Consider the following 27,131-nt stretch of genomic DNA (forward strand, 5'->3'; position numbering starts at 1 on the left):
TACGCCTTACTAGCCGTTGACATTCTCTAGAGGAATTTCTTCCAATCAATATGTTGGATAGAATCGATTAAGGAAATCTTGTAGCCGTTTGAAAATTGAGATGAAAATCTATTGATTTTGGTTGCCCATACAATCAGAATATAGGTTTCCATAAGTAGATGTTTCCTAAAAAGGAACTTGTCTTCAAGATTAATTTCATTAATTTGTGATTGATTTCATCAATATATTTATAAAAGGTAAGTGAGATTCTTCATCAGAAAGCCAGATATTAAGAATAAATTTTGTTCGCACTAAATCCTTGTCGAAAGATCAATAATCATGACTCTGATTATATTTTCGTTTTAGACTTGGTTTTAGTCCAAATCTCGTCAAAGTGGGAAAGACTTCTAGAGTAAAATAGACTTTGACAACATTCCACAATATAGCACAGAAGTCTAGTATTCTTCAAAATAAGAACACGAATAGGAAAGTATTGTCAACTTCAAAACTTGATAGGAGTTTTCTCAACAATTGCCTGATCCAAAGAATTCGTGAATGGGCTAGGGAAAGCTTGAACCCAATTCCTACAGTGATGAATAGAAGCAGTGTTGAGAGTGCAACATATTATGCTTTCGCTGTTGAGAGTGCCACAGTGTTCTGCTTCTTTGAGAACCATGACACTAACATTTCTCCCAAGAGTTAGCATGTTCCCAAAGTACTTTTCTTGTCAACTTTACAACCAGTTAGATCAGCATATGAGTAACCAAGTAATATAAAGTCTTCTCCTTTTGGATACCACAGACCTAACTTGGGATAAGTTGCAATATATTTGATAATATGTTTGACAACACTAAGATGAGACTCTCTCGAGTTAGCTTGGAATCTAGCACATATGCACACATTAAATAGAATGTCAGGTCAAGAGGGAGTGAGATAGAGAAGAGAACCAATCACGCTTCTGTATGTCTTTTGATCAACTTTCTTTCCATCTTCATCCCTGTCAAGTTTGGAAGAACTTGTCATGGGAGTTTCAGTCTTCTTGCAGTTTTCCATTCCAAACTTCTTGATAACATCTCTAGCATATTTCTCTTGATAAATGAAAGTTCATTTCTTTGATTGTCTGACTTGCAGACCTAAAAAGAAGGTTATATCGAACTCTTCCTACATAGTGTTTGAGAATTTCTTGCATAGACTTTCGTTAGAAGACCCAATGATTATATCATCTACATATATTTGAACAAGTAGAAAGTCTTTTTCTTCCCTTTTTATAAACAATGTTGTATCAATCATTCCTTTCTTGAAACCATTGCTTACAATGCCTTCTTCAGTCTAGAGACAAAGTCTGGTTTTCTGGGATTTTTAAATCCTAGTGGTTGTTCCACATAGACTTTTTCTTGTATGAATCCATTTAGAAAGGCACTCTTGACAACCATCTAAAATAACCTGAAATTATGAAAACATGTATAAGCAAGCAATAGTCTAATGGCTTCTAACCTTGCTACAAGTGCATATGTCTCATTATAGTCTAAGGCACTCTTGTGTATAACCTTTTGTAATAAGCCTTACTTTGTTCCCGATTACTTAACCATTTTTATCCATCTTGTTTCTGAACACCCACTTTGTTCCAATCACAAATTTTCCTTTTAGTTTTGGAACTAGCTCCCAGACATTATTAATACTGAATTGTCTGAGCTCTTCCTGTATTGCTTCTATCCAGCTTTCGTCAGATAACGCTTCTTCTACTCATTTTGGTTTTATTTCATAAATAAGTGCTAGTGCACTTGAGTCTCCTTTTGCTTTGGATCTAGTTTAGATTCCTTTTTCTATATTGCCAATTATGAGTTCTTTACGATGGCTTGATTGTGCTTCCAGTTACTTTTAGGTGTGTCACTTCCTTCAAGGATTTGATGATCGTCAGTTTTCTTTGATTCTTCTGACTTTTGTTCTGCTTGACTTTGATCTCCAGAAGACTGAGGTTCCTTGGGGGAATCAGACTTTATTAAGTCTGAATCAAGTTGAATATGATCTTGTTGGTTCTTAATACTTTCCTGAAATCTGACATTCATGAATTCTTTGACAGTCTGTATATTCTTGTTGAAGACCTTGTAAGCTTTGCTTGAAGTAGAGTAGCCAAGAAATATTCCTTCATCAGATTTTTCTTCAAATTTTCTAGGCTGATAATTTCCATTCTTCAAAATGAAGCACTTGCAACCAAACACATGAAAATAAGAGATATTTGGCTTCTTTCCTTTAAACACTTTATAGGGAATCTTTTCTAGAATGGGCCTTAAAAATACCCTGTTAACTATATAACAGGCAGTACTGGTAGTAGAGATTGCTTCTACCAAAAAACGAGAAGAGACTTTACTTTCTATCAGCAGAGTTCTGGCCATCTCCTGTAGCGACCTATTTTTCCTTTTTACAACTCCATTTTGTTCTAGAGTGTATGGAGAGGAGAAAACACGTTGAAGACTATTCTTGTCACAGAAATTTGCAAAGTTTTGATTTTCAAATTCTCCCCCATAATCAGTCCTTATGCTTGAAATGTCATAACCTTTCTCATTCTAAACTTTCTTAGCAAACTTTGAAAAATATGAGAAGGTTTCGATTTTATTTGCCAAGAAGAAAACCCAAGTGAATCTTGAAAAATCATCCATGACTACCAAGCAGTATTTCTTACCACCAATACTTTGTGTTCTAGTTGGTCCAAAGCAATTCATGTGAAGAAGCTGCAAGAAGCGATTAGTGAAAACTTGATTTATAAGTTTAAATGAGCTTCTGACCTGTTTTTCCAAAGATACATGGAGTACACAACTCAGACTTCTGGTATACCATTTTGGGAAGATCTCGAACTAGCTTCTTAGATGAAAGTTTAGCAATCAGTTTCATACTGACATGTCCAAGCTTGCGATGCTAGAGATATGCTTCATCTTGAATTGTAATAAGACATTGAGAGCTCTTTGGACTTACGTTTAGAAGATAAATATTGCCATCTCTTCTCCCAGTAAAAGATTAAGATAAGTCTCGACTAACTCTGGAGCAAACATCTTCTTGGAAGTTGATTCTAAATCCAGTGTCACATAGCTGGCTTATGCTCAGAAGAATGTAACTCAAATCTTTTACCAGAGAGACATTGTTGATGATTAAATTTCTAATCCTCACTGTTCCATGTCCAATAATTTTTACTTTGCTGTTACCACCAAATGAAACATTTCCTCATTTTTGTTTTTCTAGTTTTACGAAATTGCTTGAATACATAGGCATATATCTTGAACAACCATTGTCTAAGTACCATTTGCTATTCCTTTTAATAATAATCTGTAGTAAAAAAGAAATCTCAAACTTTCTTTGATAACCAAATTTTTTTGGGTTTTGGTGAGTTAGTTTTAAAAACAGCCTTTGCTCAATCCTTCTTAACATGTCTCCAAACTCTAGGACATTTATTCTCAAAATGTTTTAAGCTGTTACACCTAGAACATTTAAGAGCACTTCGGTCAATAGGTTTTATAAAAACTTTTTGAAAATGATTTTTGTAAGAAGATTTTGGAGGTCTTTATCTAAGTCTCTCCTTAACCTTAGGAAAATCGATTGAAAGAGTACTTTCTTTATTTAGACCCAAACCGGATTTGTTATAATAGGGTATTTGAGCTGAAAGGATTTTCTCTAAAAATTTTGATCCCTTTGAGAATTTTGTAGAAATATCTGAAATCTCATTTTTCAAACATTCTTTTTTTTTTTTTTAAAAGAGAATCGGCATTTTCTTTCAAATCATCAAAATCATTTTTCAAACTCTCAAACTTTTCTCTCCAAGAATTATCCTGTTGCCTGAGCTTTGAATTTTCCTTTTTTAGTTCAAAAATCCTTTTAAGAGAGGATTTGAGGTTCAAACAAAGTTCATCTATATACTTTGAAATTTTAATAAGAATTTCTGAATGACTTACCTCGATTTTCTTGTCAGATTCTAAGTCTGTGTCAGAGTCTGATTTCGAGTGATCCATCAGACAAATATTTGCAAACTCCTCCTCACTTTCCTCACATTCTGTGTCACTCTAGGTTTCTACTTTAAGAGCTTTCTTGTATTTTTCATACTTTCATTTTTTCTTTTTCAGCAAGGGACTGTTAGGCTTGATGTGTCCATTCTTCTTGCACTCAAAGCATATCACATCGTTACTTGTTTCAACATATTCCATTATATTTTTTTGGAAATTTTGTTTGCTTTGCTTTTTCCAATTCAATCTTCTTCCTTTCCTATTCAGTTTTCCGAATGTCTTTATCATAAGAGCTAGCTCCTTGTCATCCATGTCATCGTCTATGTCTGTATCATCAAAATCAGCATTACAATTGACATTTTACCTTTAAGATCTTATTCATTATTGATCTGTTCCACTTCATACAATTGAAGAGTGCTTATCAGCTTATCAACAAATAGAGGCATGATTCTTTGTGTCTCCTGAATTGATGTCTTCACACGATCCGGTCCTTTGAAAGTCCTCGTAAAAGCTTGTTGATCTTCATTGGAGCATAAATTGGTTGACCTTGATATGCCAATCTATTTACAATTTCCGTAAATCAGTTGAACATATATCTGATAGACTCTCTAAGCTTCATTCTAAAAGATTCATATTGGCCAAGTATGATATTAATTTTTGTCACCTTTACAATATGTTCCTTCATAAGTGACATGAAGCTTATCTCAGACTTCTTTAGCTATTTCACATGAAGAAATTTTGTTATATTCAGCAGGAGACAAGACGTAGCATAAATAATAAATAACTTTTGCATCAAGAGTTCGTCTCTTGGTAATTTCTGCTTGGTTAGATTCCTCAGCATTTTTATCTAAGACTTCTTTTCCCTTGTTTGAAGCTAAAGCTACCTTTGGGTTGATTCCTCTTTCTACAACATCTCATTCCAGAGGATCTCTAGAACTTAGGAATGCTTTCATTTTATTCTTCCATACACTATATTATTTTTCATCAAAATAAGGTGGCCTGATATTTCTCTATCCTTCAATCAGTCTTGATGCCAAGATATTAGCCATAGAAGATCTTTAGCTCAGAAGTAAAAACACTTCGATAAAACGATCACCATTGCTTTGATACCAATTGAAAAAGCTAGTACTACCACCTAGAGGGGGTGAATATGTGTTAAAAAAATTAACACTTAAGTTACGAGAAAGGTCTATTAATAAGTCAGAGTCTAAGTAAAAGTGCTGCCAGATTTTCAAAGAAAATTCAGACTCAAATAGAGATGATTTAGAATTTTGAGAAGTTTAAAAGAAAATTGCAATGAATAAAACTGAAAAGAGTTAAGGGAAGAGAAAATTACACATGAGATTTATAGTGGTTCAACTTAGATCAAGCCTAAGTTTACTCTTCCACGCTGATAGCCTTTTGCCTAAAATTCACTAAAGTATCAATAGAGAACAAGTAAATACTCAGTGGAAGATTTCTTTTTCTCTCACTAAGTCACTCTTCTTGTGATTTTCTCTCTTGAATACAATCTGTACGCTCTGTCATTAAAGAACAATTGGTTGGAAAGGCTTCAAATTTTGGAATTTCAATTTTCACACCCTATCTCAAATGGACTAAATGACCTCCTTAAATACTCCTCTACTCCTTACTAGTCGTTGGCATTCTCTAGAGTAATTTCTTTCAATCAATCCGTTAGACAGAATCGATTAAGCAAATCTTATAGTTGTTTGAAGATTGAGATGAAAATCCGTTGATTCTGGTTGCCCATACAATCATAATCTAAGTTTCCATAAGTAGATGCTTCCTAAAAATGAATTTATCTTCAAGATTGATTTCATCAATTCGTGATTGATTCCATTAATGTATTTATAAATAGTAAGTGAGATTTTTCGCCAAAAAGCCAAATATTAAAGATAAATATCTATAATGTTCATATTGAGTCCTCGTCGTAAGCTCAATAATCCTGAGTTTGATTATGTCTTCGTTCTGGATTTGATCTCAGTTTGGATTACGTTAGAGTGAGAAAGACTTCTAGAATAAATAGACTTTGACAAGAGTCTACAATATGACTTCAAAAGTCTACTATTCTTTAGAATAGGAACAAGAACAAGAAAGTTTTGTTAACTTCAAAACCTAGTAGGAGTTTTCTCAACAAGATTGTATTAGGATTACTTTAGGATTAAGTCAATTGTAATTACATTAATTACACTTATGTCTAATCGTTTCTCACCCCATATATAGGGGTCTTGTATTCTTCGTCTTATATTGTACGAAGTATTACATTTTTCTCTCTTTCATTACAAACCTCGACTAAACAAATTCGGAAAAGTTTAAAGACAATATACTTGTACTTTACATCTCTCTTATGTTAAAGTACAAACTTAATAGGTGAATAAAGTACCTCTCTTGTGGAAAAAAAAAAACCCAAAAACCTCTATGGCATTTCTCCCACCCAAACTCTCTTCCCAATGTCAACAATCACCCTCACTGTATCAGATGATTGCCTTGCCAAAGCCAAGGACACTGCTTGCCACCATCCCGCAACACTCCCTAATTGGGTCATTGCACTCGAACCCAAATCTCTGAGCCATGTCTACCAAATCCTAGTGGCCATGGTCTCAAGCTTAGAGCTCAAGGGGTCATGGCCACAAACTCGAGATTTAGTGGCCGTGGCCACATGAGAGGGAGGGAGGGAGGGAGGGAGAGAGAGATTTGCTGGTGTCTATGTGAGAGAAGCTGAGGGTGTTTTTAGATGGACAATTTTACTGAAGTCGAGGATACACATGCAAATTTAACATAGAGATATGTAAATAGTTTTAAAACAAAAATTGAGGCATTTATTTTGGTAATTTCCTAAAAGTATATGTATAAAATTTCTATGCATCTTACAGGATCTTGTGAGATGATTGTGGTATTTTACAAATGGGGCCGGCATGGAATCTTGAGACTATTACTCCTCATTCGGAGTTTTGTACAATCTACGAATATAAAGATGTCCGTATGGGTGAGTTGCTATTGTCTGATATGAAAGAACACCACAACGTTCAATGATTAGAATGGACTCAGGCCCTTCTCTATGCAAGTCATGCTAAGCCAGTAAAGCCCCCCTCACATGGCCCCCTCTTTCCTTCATAGGGTCATTGGTTGGGCAAGTCAAGTCTATTTTTCTCTGTTATTTTTATCTTGTTCTGCGTTGTTTACCTGTCGATCATGTTCTTTCACGCCCATTGTTCAAGGACTCAAGTCAACCTCAAGCAGGTACACGAAGTAGTAAGCAAGTGAAGGCCATCGGATGAAATGGACCCTCTATTTTTGCTTCTCGAGGGTGACATATGGCCCCTTGTCATGTTGGAAATTTTCTATAATATGGGCTTACATTAATTAATTAGTTTTTATTTTAAATAATCGAGTTAATGGATATTTCAATATTTGTTAAACCTTAAAGTGATCTGATTGAATTGGGTATTAGCATCTATTAATAACAGGCCTGGTTGAGCAGCAAAGTGTAGGCAATTGTGTTTAACTGAAGCCCGTAATGGGAAGGGCCCAGTTGACACACTGTTAATTAGGGTTTGCTAGGTCCCCTCTCTAGCCTATAAAAGGGTAGGTTATACCTATCAGTTGCTTTAATCCCATTGAAAGTTGCTATATCGAAATAGGTCATACAGAGGAAGATCTGGCATTCTGATAGATCCCTGATTATCAGAGTGATATACTTTTCTTCAATTGAAGCAATGGCTCAAACATGTACGCTTTAATTCTATTGTATTTATTGATCTCGGTGTTTTACAATCATATATGGATTCATTTTTCATTATTGATTAGTTATTTATGTGAATAAATATTATACATGTGGTATCAGAGCCGATCATATATGATTGTAGAACCCAATTTTTTTTTTTTTTTTATGGACAATTTTGAACTTTTTCTCTTTGAGCCGAATATGGGCATTATTTATTTATGTGAATTTTTTGCTTGATTGATCCTGAAACCATAGGGCTTTTGTTCTACATGTCAAGATCTTTCTAACTATATATAATTTGCATGATTTCATTGAGAATTGAGAGAGAATTTTAGATTTGAAATTCTAGGGTTTATGCATGAAAAAATTAAAGAATTTTTAAATTACTTGCAATTGATTGTTGTTCGTTGCAAATCGTTGTATGGGTATTGTTATATATTTGTTTTAGTATCCTTTTGTTGTATAAATTGAGTTTTTAGGGCTCAAATTTAAGAAAACCTAATTTTTGGCCATGGGAGGCTTGGATCCGAAATCTTCAAGCTTGTATGTGGTGGATTTAGTTAGTTTTTCTTCATTTAATTAAATCTTGTTAATTAAATGGATGTTATAGGCAAAACCCATGAGGAAATTTCATCAAAAACCATGTTAATTTGTGCCTTCGGAGCTTCGGGTCGAAACCGGATCATACGACCCGGTTTTGCTACAAATTCGTGACTCGGTTAGAGGTTGAAGAAGACCTCCAGCTGGGCCTGGGCCTAAATATGACCTTTTGCCCATATATATATATATATATATATATATATATATATATATTAATTTCGTAGGCTAATTTCGTAGCCCATTTCATGGGCCAATTTTAAATTAAAAGGCAGATGGGCTTCTCCATTTCATGGGCCATTCTCAATTAGAAAGGAGTGGGCCACGTGAGGGTTTAGGACTCGCGGGTCTAGCCCGCGGTCTGATTAGGGTTGCTCGTGGGTCTTGGGCCTACAGGAGTCTGAAATATTTAAATAATATTATAACAATAATAAAATAATAAAATAATACTAAAAATAAAAAAATAATTTGTGGCAAAATTTGTTGTTTGAAAAAGTGCAATAAGATCATTGGAAGCACATGTTGTAAAGTGTTTCATATTGTTTGATGAATTTTGGCATAAAATTTGAAGTTCCCTATTGATAAAAGATTAATATATACAATTACTCGCCCAAAAGGGGTTATTGTGTATATTAATTTGGAAAATAGCATGAAGTTTAATTCCCATATTTAAAAGATGGGGATGTATAATTGAAAAATATTTATCTGCCCAAAGGGGATAAATGTTTTGAAAATTATATGTAATTCCCCTCTATGTTGATATTATGGAGATGTATGATTTAAATGATTTGTCTGCCCAAAGGGGATGGATCCTTAACAATTATATGTAATTCTCCTTGTTATTGCTTTATAAATTTCATGCTGGGAAAAATAATGGTGCATTATACACTCTGCCCAAAGGGGAGTTTATGATATACTAATTATTCTTGTTGAGTTGTTTATTGCCCATAATTGATCTTATTGCATTAGTGTGTTAAACAGTTACCTTTGCTGTAAATAACAATAATGCCACGGTTGAATTGTTAACTGGATCAAACTTTAAGAAATGGAAGCAAGATATAGAGTTTGCTTTGGGCATCGTTGATATGGACTTAGCTCTACGTGAGGATGAACGTACCAGGCCCAATGATCAAAGTACTGTAGATCAAAAGGCCCACTATGCTAGATGGGAAAAATCTATTGACTAAGCCTCATTACTATGAAGAGGTCCATTGCTGAGCATCTGATTAGTGGTTTGCCAGAAGATATGAATGCCAGATAGTTCCTTAAAGTAGTGGGAGAAAGATATAGAGTTTCAGATAAGGCTGAAGCTGGAAACTTGCTGAGTGAGTTAACGAACATGAGGTATGATGCTGCTATGGGTATTAGAGAATTTATATTGAAAATGGTCCACATTCAGTCCAAACTTAAGGCCCATGAAATTGTCCTTTCTGAAAATTATATTGTGCATCACGCCTTAAATGTTTTGCCAGTTGAATTTAGCCAGATTAAGACTGCTTATAGTGTTTAGAATGAGACATGGAGCGTTAATGCCTTGATTACTAAGTGTGTAACTGAGGAAGAGAAGTTAAAGAATGAAAAGTATGAGTCTGCCCACTTAACTACCAATGCCAAGTTGAGTTTGTCTAGAGGCAAATGGAAGCCTAAAGGGTCAAATGCTCATGGTCCAAAGAAAGGGCAAGACTTTAAGAGAAGTGTGAATTATGGGAGAAATGGAGATAAGGATTTTAAATGTTTTCACTGTAAGAAGTAGGGTCACAAGAGAGCCAATTGCTAAAAACAAGAAAAGAAAGTCACCAAGGTAAGTTGTTGGTTTGCTTTGAATCAAATTTGGTTGATGTTCCTTTGGATTCTTGGTGGCTTGATTCTGGTGCTACTGTTCATGTGACTACTGCCTTACAGGGTCTCACAAATCTAAGGAATCCAAGTCTGAGGGAGTCAAAGCTTAAAGTTGGAAACAATACTGGAGTTGATGTGGAGCGCATAGGGACAATTGTTTTGAATTTAGATTCTGGTTTTTAGCTTATCTTGAACAATGTCTTTTATGCTCCTAATTTTAGGAGAAACTTAGTATCTCTTTCTTTGCTTGACAAAGCTGGATATTGTCTTCATTTTGCGAATAAAAGAGTGAATTTGAGTTATGATTCTAGAATTATTGGGAATTGTGTTTTGTCTGATGGATTATATTGATTATCCTTATCTCTCGATATACCATATTGCTCTTTCAATGTCGAGAATGTTGTTGCTAAGAGATCTTTAATCAAAGATAGATCTTCATTGCCATGGCATAAGCAATTGGGGGCATATCTCGAAAGAAAGGGTAAATCGACTTATCAAGGCTGATATTCTTCCTCCTCTTGACTCAGATGATACTGACACTTGTATTGATTGTGTGAGGGGAAAATTAACTAAAACCAAGAAGAAAGGCGCTACTCATAGTCAAAATCTATTGGAGATAATTCATACTAACATTAGTGGGCCATACTCAACCACTTTGTGTGGAAATAAGTACTTCATCATGTTCATCGATGATTTCTCATGTTATTGTTATGTTTATCTAATTAAGGAGAAGACTGATACTCTTGAAATGTTCAAAGTGTTTCGTACTGAAATTGAGAAACAATTGGGAAAAATGATCAAAATTGTCAGGTCTGATTGCGGTGGTGAGTATTATGGGCGATATACTGAGGCTGGACAGCAGAAGGGATTGTTTGTAAAATATTTGCAGGACTATGGTATTGTCGCTCAATATACAATGCCTGGGAGTCCTGAACAGAATGGTGTAGCTGAATGGCGAAAATGTACACTCATGGAGATGAAACGAAGTATGATGGGCAGTTCTAATTTGCTTGAATACTTATGGGGTGATGCGATTAAAACAACAACTTATATTTTGAATCGTGTACCTAGTAAATCGGTGCTGAAAACACCTTTTGAATTGTGGACAAGGAGGAAACCAAGCTTGAATCATTTACGAGTTTGGGGTTGTCCTGCAGAGGTGAAAATTTATGATCCTTCTTAGAAGAAGACCGAATCCAGGATTACTAGATGTTACTTTATTGGATATCCTAATCATTCTAAAGGGTATAGGTTCCATTGTCCTACTCGAGGCATTAGAATCGTTGAATCTCAAATTATCAAATTCTCGGAATTAGATGTTGCTGAAAAGAGTTCCTCTCAATCTTTTGAAAGGGAAGAACCAAACAAAACGGTCTTTATTCCATTGCCCATCTTGCATGATGATTCTATGTGAGATCCCAGCAGAGTAGAAATTCAACAAGAAGCAAATATCGAAAATATGATGGTAGATCCTCCCATTACAAATGAAATTCCCCAGATGAATGATGCAGCTCCAGAAATGCCTGTGCGAAGATCACGGCGACAAAGAAGACCAACACCTCTAAATGATTATCATGTCTATCTTGGAGAAGCTGATTTTGACATTGGAAGTATAGTTGATCCGAAGACTTTCAAAGAAGCTCTTAATAGTGATCAGACAGATAAATGGTTAGGAGCGATGGATGACGAGATGATTTCCATGTCAACTAATCAAGTATGGAAACTTGTTGATTTACTTGATGGGCATAAACCAATCGGCTGTAAATAGGTATTTAAAACCAAGAAAGACAATAAAGCAACATAGAGAGATTCAAGGCAAGGTTAGTCGCTAAAGGGTACACATAAAGAGAATGCATTGATTATACTGAAGTCTTTTCCCCAGTGTCCACTGAAGACTCTTTTCAGATAATCATGGCATTGGTGGCTCAGTTTGATTTAGAGCTTCACCAAATGGATGTCAAGATAACTTTTTCTAAATGGAGATTTGGATGAAGAAATATATATGCAGCAACCTGAAGGGTTTAAAGAAGCCGGAAAAGAGCGTATGGTGTGCAAACTTCAAAAGTCCATTTATGGTCTCAAACAAGCATAACGTCAGTGGTACTTAAAATTTCACAAAGTTGTGAGATCGTTTGGCTTTGAAGAAAACAAGGTTGATCAATGCATCTACATGAAAGTAAGTGGGAGTAAATATATTTTCTTAGTAATTTATGTAGATGACATTTTACTTGCTAGCAGTGATGTTGATCTCTTGAATGATACAAAAAATTTTCTATCTACAAAGTTTGATATGAAAGATCTTGGAGAAGCCTCTTTTGTTCTAGGCATTAAGATTCATTGTGACAGATCTAAGAAGGTTCTGGGGTTATCTCAGAAAAGTTATATAGATCGTGTTTTGAAAAGATTCAATATGCAGAACTATAAGTCAGGTGAAGCTCCTGTTGTGAAAGGAGATAAATTAAGCATAGATCAATGCCCCAAGAATGATATTGAAAAAGAAATCATGAAGAATATTCCTTATGCTAGTGTAGTGGACAGTCTTATGTATGCACAAGTATGTACCAGACTTGATATTGCTTTTGCTGTGAATACTCTTGGAAGATATCTGTCGAATCAGGTCATGAACATTGGGTTGTAGCTAAAAAGGTGATGAGATATCTACAATGAACAAAGGATTTCATGCTTGTGTATAGCAGAGTTGAGGACCTAAAGGTGATTGGATATTTAGATGCTGATTTTGCTAGTTGTTCAGATGATAGAAAATCAACTTTTGGATATATTTTTATGATGGCTAGAGGTGTTATTTCTTGGAAGAGCACAAAGCAAACCTTGATTATGAACTCTACAATGTATGCTGAGTTTGTAGCGTGCTACAGTGCGTCGATTCAAGTAGTTTAGCTCAGAAATTTGATCTCAGAATTGCGAATTGTGGACTTTATTGCCAAACCTATGGTGATCCACTATGACAACACTGCAGCTGTGTTTTATTCCAAGCATGACAAGATTAGTAATGCGTCCAAACACATGGAGATAAAAAATTATACTATTAAGGACTTGGTCAAAAATTGGAGACATTGTAATTGAAAATATCAAAACTGAGTCAATGTTGGCTGATCCTCTAACAAATGCTTACGACCCATTTTGTTTAAAGAACATGTAAATAATATGAATGTTTTAGATTCTTTTGATTTCTTTTGTTAGTGGGAGTTATAGAAATTGTATTTCTAGATATTATAGTTATATGCAGACTGATAATGCTTTTGTGATGTTTATTAAAGCATTTATTTTGATAATTGTTGTTGTTGATTCTATTGTTATCCTTTCTCCTATTGACTGAGAAATGGAAGTAGAAAACAATATCTTTAAACAAATTTTGTTTAAAGATGACTGAATGTCATTGATTATGAGATCTGATGTTGAATTGTGACATAGTCGTGCAATTTCATGTTGTTTAGAAATTGCGTTAATGTAGTTTCATGTCGTTGAGAAAGTGCATTAAGGACCGATAAGAAATAGTGTATATTTTGATCACATGTTGGTACTATTTCTTACTACACTACTAGGCCCATGATCCATGAAAATATAATACTTATTATATGTGATTATGGAAGGTCATGTGTTGTGATATTTTCTTAACACATCGATTTCCATAATCCTATACTAAGGTTATATAGGATTGGATTGGTATTAATATGCCATTATTGAAATATTATTTTTTAAAAGTTGTGGCCACATAAAACAAAATTTTTAATTATTAACTCGATAGTGTTGTTTTCAATATAAAATATTTTACAAAATAAAATAAGTTAATTAATGTAGCCCAAGTGAGAGAATATTGGAAATTTTCTATAATATGGGCTTACATTAATTAATTAATTTTCTATTTTAAATAATCGGGTTAATGTATATTCTAATATTTGTTAAACCTATAAAGTGATTTGATTGAATTAGGTATTGGCATCTATTGATAACATGCCTAGTTGAGTAGCAAAGTGTAAGCAATTGTGTTTAACTGAAGCTCGTAATGGGAAGGGCCTAGTTGACACACTGTTGATTAGGGTTTGTTAGGTCCCCTCTCTAGCTTATAAAATGATAGGTTATATCTATCAGTTACTTTAATCCCATTGAAAGTTGCTATATCGAAATAGGTTATAGAGAGTAAGATCTAGCATTCCGATATATCATTGATTATCAGAGTGATCTACTTTTCTTTAAGTGAAGCAATGGCTTAAACATGTACGCTTTAATCCCGTTATATTTATTGATCTCGATGTTTTGCAATCATATATGGATTCGTTTTTCATTATTGATTAGTTATTTATGTGAATAAATATTATACGTGTCATGGATCGTTGGTTTTGTCCTTTCACCCCCTCGCTGCAGCTTTTCATGCATTTACGGATGTGACTTGATTTCTCCAGTCCGTAGCGCTTTCTCAGCGGTTTACTCAAAAGTGGGCAGCGGGGAAAACTTCCATCAAATGGGCAGAATGAGGGTAATATGTCATTATGTCTTTCCACAAGAGGTTGCCCATCTCAATTGTCAGGCAGTTGATTTGGCATTTTGAGAAACGAACGTATCTGTGATTCAATTTCAAACACATTATCAGGGGCAACCATCGTGAAGTGGTGGTCGCACTTTTAGATCTGCGAGTCCTCATCTGGCAATGTGAACATGCGTGTGACTGCGGACTATAGCCTGTGTCCTGCGATGGCCATGGCCACCTCGCGGTGGATGCTTGAGGAAAGCGATCATTGCAAGTTAGTAGTGTTGCTGTCAGAGTCAGATCTCATATTTGAGGGAGAAAGAGGGAGAGAGAGGGGAGGGGTCCCGGCCATCTTGAAAAGAAAAATAAAAGAGTCATATTCAATAAAATTTTAGTGTTTTCAAGTCCACATTGGAAAATTATGGAGACAATTTTGAATTTCAAGCAAAAATACAACTACCATCGACGAGATCATTCTTGCAAACCAAAAAGGCTGTATGAAAGGCTTCATTCCACAAGTGCTTCTGCACATCACCTTAGCCTTTCCCATAAATTGTTGTGAATGAATAAATCAAGCAAAATTAGATTCCTCATTGGATTTAACCTGATGATTCAAGTCTTCATCTACAACATATCCAATTTTATCATTTTGCCAGATTTTTGTATCGAGGTATTTTAAAGTATAAGAATTGAATATGTAAATTGGGTATACTACCTATCGACTTTTTGTTTTAATAAAAGAACCATTCAGTAATGTGAGCACTTCAGAAATATTGCGCGAGGTGGATTGAAGTCTTGTCTTTTATTGTATATTCAAACGACACTGCATAGGCTTTTGAATGTGGCTAATCTATTATTGTGATCATTCCTCCAATCGATAAACATGTTGAGCACCAAATTTTTTGTATGGATTAGATCCACAGACGATGGAATAAAGACTGATTCATATATAATTGACCTGGCTTCCTTATAAATTAAGAACAATAATAAAAAAATAAAAAGAGCTTGGAGCAAAGATGAGAGATGTACAGTAAAGAAAATGAGAAGTCACAAGCTTCTCCGAAAGTGCATAAAGCAAACATGTTGGTAATCCGTACTTGTACAAAGGAAACCAAAATCAAGATATCTTCATTTCAAGGGAATACGAAGCTTCACATATCATAGTCAAAGTGCAAGTGAATTTACAAAAACAAGAAGGATTTTTCTCAACTGGAAAAACCGCCAAGATATTCCAAATTAGTTCCTTTCTTCTACTTTTCATGTCTATAAATTCTTCTCTCAACTTTCCCTAGTGGCACTGTGAGACCCAAATTTGTCACCTAGAAATATCATAGTCTTGAGAATAGTCAAGCTGCTCAACCTCCCAATTCAACTTTGAGATTGCTCTTTCATGACATGGCACATATTCCTGAAACAGTAGTGAAGTCAATTGTTTGAAGAAGTAAGTTAGCGACAAAGTTTGATCATCTTCCCGGACAAAGGAAGTTAAATGAATGGTAACTTTTAGTGGTTAAACAGATTATGAAGAATCGGTTGAACTGCTATTTCTCTGCGGAATGTTTCGTTGGGTGTGTCAGTTAAATGAAGGGAGAATAAGAGGAACATGTCTCTCTTTAATTACCTCCAATTTCTTCACTAATTCCTTGGCTGTAGGGGCTGACACGATGATTTGACGAGCACTCGGACTGATGAACCCCTCCTCTACAGCTTTGTCGATGAATGAGAGCAAGGAATTGTAGTATCCATCCACATTAAGCAATCCCACCTGCGCATATTTTGAAGAACATGCATTGCTTTAATTAGTTCTTTGACGACAGTGAAGAATTGCTGGATGGAAGTAGAGCTTGCTGGAATAGAATAAAAGCAGCTCTTCTAGTGCTTGCTGCATGACGTACCGGCTTATCGTGAATGCCAAGCTGGGCCCAGGTGATCACTTCAAGCAGCTCTTCCAAGGTTCCATAACCCCCTGCATTTGCACAGAGAATGTCTTTTAACATTAGCAAGCAGCATGGCATATTTAATGTTCTCTCACTGATTTGATACAGACGGTAAAAATCATGTTTCAGGAAGATTATGCATCTCTGAGAGAAGAAGGAGATTATCTGATAGAAGACAGCCTAGTAGCATGACTGAAAATTTTCCAACATGAAGGAGAAAACAGAGGAAAATTAAACAGAAGGTGAAAATTCTCCAACGACTTGTGCACAAGCCAATAGGAAATCTATTTCCATGAACAGGCCGTTGATGTGAATCTACAAAACTCGTCAGTCATTCCATATAGAGAATTTGTACGCACACACTGTTCTAGAGAGAAATCTCTATATTGATGGTGTGCACGTAAGTTCTGGCGCCTAATGGGAGTGGTCACTCGGTTTTAGTTAACTGTAGTTGTGATGTTTTAACTTGTATTATGGAATTACTTCCTGCATATGAATGCGATAAACCTTCCAACTGTCTTCAGTCTTCAGCCTCCGACTCGTGACTGTAGCTCTCTTACCGTAATATGTTCTTCACTACCTCTGTTTACACCTGTATAGGATCTAGGGCTAAGCTGACATTTGCCTAATATTAATCACGAGTGTCAGAGCCAAAAGCCCTAGTGAGAAATAAATTGACCCTTTGAGCCTACTAGGTTTCCATTTCTCAGATCTCCAAGTTTCTTGATAACAAGTAGCCCTTTGGGAGGGGTTGCCGTGATTCTCTATTTTGGTGCAGGTGCTGTCGGCAGGCAAGAACTGTTTGACAAAAGCTTGGTTGTCTACGTCCTCTCTCCTGATTAGGTAGAGAGATAAAGGTCCTCATGGGCTCTAATTTTGAGTGAAGACGTTGATGAGTCAAAGGCTAAGGTCTGAATAGTTATTCTCTAATCATGGATATTGGGGCTTGTGAGGGGAAGGCTCAGTAAGTTGTGAGGATTTTGGCTTCATACAGCCGCTTTTAAAGGATCTTTTCAAGTAACAATTTGCATTTCAAATTAAAAAACCTGCAAGGCCAACAAGGACTTGTAAATCCCTAATTTACAAGATAGGACTTGTTTGTTCAAGCACTTATCTGACCCCTTATTCGTTCTTTGCTAGTAAGCAAATGGCGATTCCTCCAAAGCAGAGAACACATACTGAGTTCAACTATGTATATTTGGTTCAGGGGAATGCAGGTGCTTTCCATTCAGCGTATGTCTTGTCATGAATTTGAATGATAAAAGGGGAAATTCAGGTACCATCAGAGGAATCATTGGCATGAGATATGGGCGATCAAAGCATATATACCACAAAAGGAAAAATAGCAGCACTTGGTACAATGCCATTTTCTTGATTTTAGCTTAATGTCAGTACTCTCTCTCTCTCTCTTTCTCTCTTTCTCTCTTTCTCTCTCTCTCTCTCTCTGTTGCAACTGAGAACTTCTGCAGGGGAGGAAGGGGGCCTTATACTAACCAGGCAAGGCAATAAAAGCATCTGAATGCTTAGCCATCTCTGCTTTTCTTTGATGCATATCCGCGACTGCCTTAACCTCTCCTACTGTCTCACCAGTTAACTGCAAGAGAAAGGGCACCGGTGTCAATGAATACAATTGGTCCTAAAAAATATAAAATAAAATGAAAACGTGTTTGTGTGTGTGTGTGAGAGAGAGAGAGAGAGAGAGAGAGAGAGAGAGAGAGAGAGAGGAGTTTTGGAGTGTTGTGGAGTGCAGCAATGATGAGGTGCGCAGAGCAGAGAGTGCACAAGCCAAATGCTTCAGCTCAGCAGTCTCCTTTCCAGAAATTTTAGTACGAAAATAATGACGAACACAAGAAAAAAATTCCAATTGTTCGATAAAGTCAAGAGAGAAAAACCGAAAAGCGAAAAAAAGAGAGAAGGAAATGGAAATTTGGTTGGTCTTCAAAAATACAATAAAAGTAAAAAGCAGAGACGCTGATCAAAGGAGAAAGCACCGTAAAGACCAGGACAAACCTCAATAGTCAAACACTCTGTTGTATAAAGTGGTGTTGTGCCAGAACCCAAAATGAAAAAAAATTTAGAAAAAGGAGAAAAAGAGGAAAGTTTGTGGATAAGGCCTGCGAGCATCACCCACCTAATGGAACATTTTGTACCAACCAGAATCACCAAAAGGTAAAGTGAGAAGACAGAACTAAGAGCTCACTTAAGTTAAATCAACTTTTGTTGAGCAGAAGCAGGAAATTAAACAAAGGAAAAAGGTGCTACCCCATTGCCATTTTCACCTATTTCTTTACTTAGGAAAAAGGTTAAGGACTTTTTTTACTGGGTACAGCAGACATACCTCTCGGGGCATGAGCGTCTTGGGAATGACTCTGCAGAGGAGAGAAGAGAGAGAGAGAGAGAGGGGACAATAACATGACAAAAGAATTAGTTATAATGGAGTGCAAAACACAAGCCCGAAGCCATCGATTCTGTTTCTTTAATTTATTGGGGTCTTTTGCTCGAGTAAATCACATCGACAAAAGAGAAGCTTAGGAATTACCCAATGACGTGCCGACCGCCATCATGAACAGCTTGCGAGACCAAGCCCATGAGGCCTATGCTACCTCCACCATAGACCAGATCAATGTTCCTCGACACCTTCAGGGGCAAAAAAAGAAAAAATAAAAAAAAGCGCACACACAAAAAACATCATCATCATTCGTCAAAGGGTCAAAAGGCAATCACCACCACCATCCCCTTCCATGATCTTCCGAGCATGCACAAAATTTCTCCCCCCTTTCTCTCATCTTTTTTCAAGAAAACGCTCATTTCACTGCGTACCAAGGCCGCATGGAGTAAAACACTGAGGTTCCAAGTTTAAGAAGAAGAATCAAACAGAGATACCCCAGAATCAGGAAGATTCCAGTGGGGCAACTTCAAAGAGAAGCAACAGATGGAATGGTCGCAATCTTTTTTTCTAACGTGGGTTTTTGCTCGCTTCAATGTAGCTCGCTTCCGTGACAAAGACAACCTAGGAAGGGGAGGGTAAAGGGGAAGCATTTAATTGGCACGCACGCACCCCGCACTAGATACGAACTCTACGTGGAACGGAGCATTAAGCCCCCTCCCCAAAATCGCCAAAGTCCCTGTCCATGCATATAGCAGAACAACTAGGAAACACAATCCAAAGAAACCCAAAAAAGAAGAAGGAATCAAGAATCGCACCAGTTCTCTGCCCAGCTCAATAGCGGCATCCTGATAGCTGCTCTTCTTCCCCTGGCTACTCCCACAGAAGACGCAAATCCTTCCGAACTTGGACAGTTTTATCTCACCCTCTACCTCCATTTCGAGGCTCCCCTGTGTATGAAAGCTAGACACTCTGTTCTGGGTCGATTCTGTGGTGCCGGAGCTTGGTAAAAAGAGAAGGAGAGAAAAAAAATGGGAAACGGTTTCGCTCTTCGGAATGGGAAAGAATCTCCCTCGACCCGGGTATCTCTCCGTGTATGCGTGTGCGTGATTCCTGAGGGATGCGTATAAAAAGAGGGGAAACAATGGGTACAAGACGGGAAAGAGATCAAGAATCAAGTAGACGCTCGCATACAACCTCGTTGCGGTGTGACCAACACAGCTACTGCTACTCTGTCACACTCGCTCTCACTCCCCTATTCACTGACCCTCTCTCTGCCTCTCTCTCTCTCTCTCTCTCTCTCTCTGCCTGTGCGTGGTTGGCCTTTGACGCGAGCGCGTTTATATAAGAAGGGGGTGGGGGGGGTGGGGGCGGCCCTCAAGTGTCGTGACACGTGAGTACAGAATGCCCCGTCTCTCAAGCACGCTCCAGCCCCAACTCGCGCATACAAACTACAGTGGCACGCGTGGACCACTTGCGGCTCTTTCTTTATTAGCTCTTTACCTTTGTTTATTTCGACAGAGAGTTCGCAATGCGTTTACATACATTAATGTCTGTATCTCTTGTCAAGACATATAAAAAGAATGGTGAGAAAAGGGGAAGGGTATGGCGTGGAACGAAGGATTGTCCCTATGTCTTGATATAGGCTCTGTGTCTGTCGGGGGAAAGGTCCCTCTCCTGGTGGGTATTTTCCTGTACTCGAAAGTTTTCCTTCTTCTATGTAACGAGAACCGAGCATATGCGCCCATAAATTGTATGTATCGCGTGGGAAATTGCATGCGTTTTCTTCCTATAGGTCGGGGAAGTCCTGGGAACTCTCTGTCTCTCTCAATTTGGTAGCGTTGGCATTCACGAACCCGGCAAAGAAAAAATTCATGTTTCTAGTGCACGAACAACATATATGAGCATATTCGAAGGATCTAAATTATTAAGTGAATTAATGATTTTGTACCGAAGTGCTTAACATTTGGAACATCTATTTGTTAGAAAACAAACCAACCTTCTTATGATCCGATTGTATGGGTTTCAAAAATACATGACACATTCATTGGTTTGAGAAGGTAAAGGACTAGAGTTCATATATGAACCTGTGAATATTCTTATTCGGGTCTTGTTAACGAGTGTGTCAAATTACTAGTAGAGTGCACTTGGTGTGCTTGTTAACTATACTTGATAGGAAATGTATGAATTTTCGAAGCATATACAGTGGCACAAGAGAGGCAAGGCATGGGAAATTAGGTACTCTCATTTCCCCTGGAGACACTGATTTACAAAATCTTTTCCATTTGATCAATTTTATCCGGGCCTTTTTAGGATTTCTAGTGTTAAGATGCAAAATATAAACCGTACCGTAAAGACATGTCCTGCTCTCTCACTTTAGGTTCTTCACTCATTGTGGAGCAGGCGTAAGGACAACTTATCTATGCACTTTTGGATAAATTACTGTGTTTTCGATTTCATCTTTCCTTGAACGTGTAAAACTCCCCCTCATAACGTGGTTACAAAACTAGAACTAGGTATAAGAATGAGAATTTATGATATGAAATTGTAATTTCTACATATGTGGGAAGAATTTATAACCTTTAAAAGAAAGAAGGATGATGAGAAAGAATGAGAAATTGATTTTCGAGATTGATCTAATTGATCGGGCTAAAATCTTTTCTTACTTTATTTACTTTTTCTTTATTTGTATAGGTTTTTACTCATCAACAAATTCACTGGTAGGTTTCACCAACGTATCATCTCCAATGAGAAAAAGAAGAAGATATATTGGAAGGTCACCTCTTACTATAAATAACGATAAATTCGAGCACAAAGAACCAAAAGAGAAACTATTTTAGAATCATGTTCTTACAGTTACCTTTTTTCTTTTTTTCTTTTTTTTTTTTTTTTGTTTTTTTTTTTTTTTTGGGGGCGTGTTCTTGTTGCAAGTTTTCAATCTCTTCATGCTTCACCTCGTATAACGTAATTTAAACCCCGGAAGACAAACATTGTTTTGCAGGCCAAGGTAAGGAAAAGGCAAAACCTGGACAATCCGGAATGGGAGCATCTTTGGTTTTGGTGAGAATTCCATTTTGAATGAGCAAGGACTCAGAAGCTGTTTCTAATAATCAATCGCCACGAGGGTGAAGACTCCACCATTTAAAGTCACTCGAAACACCATACTATTTTTATGAACTAGTTAAATTCGGGCATTTGCCCTGTGCTTGCCCTTATAATGAGCTTAGAACAGCTTGAACACAATTAGCGGCTCTAGTTTCTATAATGGGAATCCTTAAACACTCTTCGACCAATTGCGCCAACCATGGGTTAACTCCAATTATTATAGTGTCTAAAACTGAGCCAAAAGGCATGGGTAAGTTCAGAAAATTTCAGACCAAGAGAGGGCAAAAATTAAATAAAAAAAAAACTCGGGTGAGTGTGGTTGTAGAGGGTTGTGCATTAATGATTCAACAAAGCACACATGTGGGCTATTGCCTTATCACTCTGTACCCTCATCCACCCTTCCCCAACAAGAACAAGACACCCTTGTTGCATGCACAGGAGACACTCTCATTTTTTATTTCCTTCAACCCATGACCTTCACTAACTTGCTGTCACACAAACCCCACCCCCATATTCTCTGCGTTCGCTAACTGCACTTGCCACTTCGCTGCCAAAACTCTCTCTCTTACGGTTTCGTAGGTTTGAGGCCGCCTAGGATATTTGTCCTGCCTTAATATCTACCCCATAAACACTGATTCGAAATTTTTTGCAACATGGAATCTATTTATAATTTCGTAGAATATCTTTCGATTCTACAAGTTTTAGGGTATTGGATAATATAACATTTTTACTACCTAAAATATGTCGTCATTCTAATTATTGACATATTTAGCATTCAAAATAAAAATGCGAGTGCATTCCTATCGAGTACAAATTTACATTCTTAAGCACAAGATAAAATGCACATGGTAGGGTAAGATTGTAAAACCTAGAACTTATCATTTATCACAGGTTCCAAAGTTTGTAACCTAAAATCTACCCTATTATCACTAATATCCATCCTGGAATCTACTCAATCATGTTGGTTCCTATGCTTCGTAGTTTCTCATGTATTCCCCTATTCTCTCTCCTACAATTCAAAATTAAAGAGTACCTTGACAAATTTGACACAAGAAACATGAATGAGTTGAGGACAATAGAAATGCTACTTTTGTCGCTCAAAGTATAAATTCGCACTTACTTTGTGGCTATACAGTAAGACTTACATTGTGTGAGACATAGAAAAAATGATGGTCAAAGTAGAATAAGCAAGGGACGTCTCACAAGACGAATGGAAACTACGAAACACGAACAAAGTGTGGATGATGATGGAGACTGTTTTGAATTAGTGAGTATGAGTACGGGATCATTCGACCCGCTAGGGGTCCTCATGAACTTGGACGAACAGTGACACGTGATGGACCCCCCTTGCCGACATGATTACTGGTGTACATATTAGCAAGCATGGTGGTCCTCCGCATGAATTTTCGGGCAATCTCGGAGAGGGGGGTAGGAGAACATTTGACCCTCGACCCACCCATGAAACGACCCATGTAAAACACTACTCTCAGACAGTTAAATGAGTACACTCGAGTATTGTAGTTTTGTGCACCCTTTTCGGGTTCGAACTTCCATTTGGGGTTATGGGGGGGTTCATTGCTTTGGGAGCCTCTCTCTTCTTTGTTTACTCTCTTTCTCAATTCTTATTTTTATGCCCCTATCCATTGCCCATATTGCAGGAGGAACTGCACCAGATGCCCTTTAAAATAATCCCTACGATTATAATATAATCGTTGCTGTATTAATTAAAGATTGCACGTCCCCAATCCCCATATGACGGCCTTTCTAAGTGGCCTCTCTTTCTTTCTCTCTCTATTAATTTTGTTTTTCTTCTCTTTTTCGATCTCTGCTTTATTCTAGCCTCTGTCTACTTCCCGCCCATTCCCTTCAGCTTTGAGATTATAAACTCATAATTGCAATGCTCCTTAAATTAATGGGATTTGCGGGGGAGTTTTAGGCTTTGGGTGGATCGAAAATTAATAATAAAGAAGCTGCATCAGCGCCCTGCATGCTTGCATGCGCGTTTAACGCATTCCCTTGGATGCTTGTGTGACTGCGCGTGTACGTCAAAAATGTCATTATTTGCTTAATTGGACTGCTTGCTTTGTACTTCTACTCCCTTTCTTTTTTGACTGCTGCGTTACATGTGGGGCGGAAGAATCGGCTACGTATTTAGGAAGCTTAATGTACTCATTCTGTCATCGAGCCATAATGTGAGGAACAAATAAAAATGTCAAATTACCAAAATGTCCTCGCACTACGCGGGTCTAGGACTATACTTTTTTATATTATTCGAAATGTTGGTTTGGCATGACCTATCACAAGAAAAATAATATGCAAAAGACTAACGGAATTAATATCCACATCAATCAAATTCTCTGGTAGAGTCTATGTAGAATTTATTTAAAATTGAGTTGCATATATCATTTTAGGTATATCATCCGATTAATTGAAAACATAACACATACAAATCGTAACTATGAGTTTAAATAATATTTTGAGCATGTATATTAATATGAACCAATAAGAAACAAGATATAAAATAAAGAATGTTGATTCATCTCTCTTGATAGCTTCCTCTATTTGGCGGAATCTTCACATTTGAGCCATCATTTTGGTGTGGAAAAGGGAAGCAAGCTACTTGTGTAATTTTTCTTTAGAGTAGAATGGTTTATAGAGGTGATTTCTTCAAGATCATCTTCGAATCCTATACATTTACTTTCCTTTTTAATGGAATTTTGTCCCTAATCTTTTTGGTAACCATTTGAATGCCTATCATTTGTTTGAATAAGAGTTGATTAATATTTTGTGTGACCCCTGATTACTTGAGTTATTATCTGCTTGGACTCGTTCTATACCGCACCTAATAGTTTTGTCAAATAGGGATTTTCCCAAAAGCTTAACCATCATGGTAGTGCTCTCCCTTTAGCACATTTAATATTGGAGTTCCAATACTAAACTTGTAAAAAGTTAATTCAAATTTTACATATATAATCCAAAAATGCCATCCCATTAGTTTTAGCATGGTTGGTCTAAGAATCATACACTTATTAGAGGGGGTCCCGCTTTAATCCCATACTATGATGCCTCTAGATTAATTAATTGGAGGTATTGTTTGCTTTGGTTTGTCTCATGTGGTTTCTCACTTTTTTTGTTAGTGTTTATAGAGGAAATTATATATTTTAATAAATTGCACAATTTTCCTTGTTTAATAAATAGATACTACCAAATGCTTAACTAAAGATTTATGTTATAATTAAGTGAACAATTATAGATAGCTACAACGTTATAATCTTTTGATATTTATGTAAGGCTATATGTCAACAAGCACGTAAAACAAAATTTGTTTATTTATTCTATAGTATTTATTAATTCGAAAAACAGCGTGTAATTTTTCTAACGATTGGTTAGTATTATCTATTCGTCAACTTTGAGCTATCATGTTACATGTTGCTTTTTTGGTGATTGTCGTCTTAACATCATTTGGTTTTTTTGAATTCTTTTTTTTTTGTATATCTATATATCAATCAACTCTTTGAACAATATATCTACGCAAAGTACTCAGTTATCACTGGGGTTGTTATTAATTATGCTTTTGGTCTAATTTATTCATGAAATATGCTTAATCATGTAATATGATCATTTAGAAATATGATTCACCTTTTGCAATGATGGGTTCTTTTTATTATTTAATAACAGTTATCTTGTCGATTTTGTAATATTTATTTGTGTGGAAGAGATGGCTATAATTCTTTAGTGACTTTTTTATTTTATTTTATTGATACCCTAATGTCATTTACGTATCAAATAGAGGATGTCGTGTCATATAACTTTTTCAACAATGATCTACCATCACATATTAATGGAACATGCACTATAATGTCATGGAGATCTTTTGAGAGCAATTGTTTCATTCAATAAACTATTTCTATTAATTAATAATTTATTATTAATTTTGCTATGCTCATATGTCAAATTATGTACAATCAAGGAATATAACTTTCAACCTTACTTTTGTGTAGACATTCCAAATAGAATCTCCTATGTACATAGAGAATTATTTCAAAACATTTATTACCAAAATGCGCAACCATGGAGTATAACTCTTTTAATCTATTTATAACTATAGAATCTTCACACGAGTGCGAGCGCACACATCTTAACTAGAATCTATATATACATAGATACTATATCCATGATGATAAAATATGCAAAGTTAACAATTTACTAAAATATGCTCAATAATATATAATATATGTACATATAAAGTATTGATTTAAATATCCCGTATCTTGTTCTTTTCATAGTTCGGAGTAGGAAAGCATTATTTTCAGGAAAATTCAAATAATAGATTTTTCACAGTAGGATCTAGATATATACACAGACAATTCTTTAAAAGATTTATTACGAAAATTTGTGCGATCATGGAACATAACTTTCTTCTTCTAAATTATACATTAAATTGCAAAGTGCATGTACATATATAAGTTAAAATAGAGTCTATATGTACATAAACGTGATGTGCATAAGAATAAAAGTTCTGCTAAAGTGATCATTATAACGAAATCGCAGGGTAAATCGCGCGTGAGCATGCCCTTACTTAACTTCATGTGAGTTTTAGCCCCCTCACACACTCACAAAAGAATGGAAATAAGGAAAAAGAAGCAGTCAACTTAATTAAAAGGGTAAACTCGAAATATAAATTTGAAAGATCCCTGACCCTCTGTGAAACAAGCAGTCAATTTATTTATTAATCAATTGTCATCCTTTTGTACTTCTAAAGCATTCTTCTAACAAGATCTACCTAATAATCTGAGTATTTCTTTGCTGACAAGAAAAAAAAGTATATATTTTTCCCCTCAAGCATCATGAATTAGCTATAGTTAATCAAGCATGAAAATTAATGACATCATCATATTCATTCTCTATGCGTAGAGAGTATTTCAAATTGAAACAATCTTTACAAAGGGTTAAAAATCAAGCCAAGATATATATCTTAGAAAAACGTAATTCATGATCTCTTTTCTTCAAACCGTCGATTGTGATATGAGATATGTTATTCTGATGAATATGGTTTGAAAATAAATGATCCGTTCGATCAAGAACATCA

At 36.1% G+C, this 27,131-nt stretch overlaps 1 protein-coding gene across 1 annotated transcript; it reads right to left on the minus strand.

Moving 5' to 3' along the window:
• Nucleotides 1-15,720: 15,720 nt before the first annotated feature.
• Nucleotides 15,721-20,238, minus strand: LOC104435604 (cytokinin riboside 5'-monophosphate phosphoribohydrolase LOG3). The gene is made up of 7 exons (XM_010048326.3): nt 19,756-20,238; nt 19,091-19,188; nt 18,890-18,920; nt 18,046-18,145; nt 16,510-16,580; nt 16,236-16,379; nt 15,721-16,022 (listed from the first exon to the last, which is right to left on the minus strand). The coding sequence occupies exons 1-7, from the start codon at nt 19,873-19,875 to the stop codon at nt 15,930-15,932; spliced, it is 657 nt and encodes a 218-aa protein (XP_010046628.1). The 5' UTR covers nt 19,876-20,238; the 3' UTR covers nt 15,721-15,929.
• Between the last annotated feature and the right edge of the window lie 6,893 nt (nt 20,239-27,131).

The sequence above is a fragment of the Eucalyptus grandis genome, chromosome 1, assembly GCF_016545825.1.
Source record: "Eucalyptus grandis isolate ANBG69807.140 chromosome 1, ASM1654582v1, whole genome shotgun sequence".
NCBI classification, from domain to species: domain Eukaryota; kingdom Viridiplantae; phylum Streptophyta; class Magnoliopsida; order Myrtales; family Myrtaceae; genus Eucalyptus; species Eucalyptus grandis.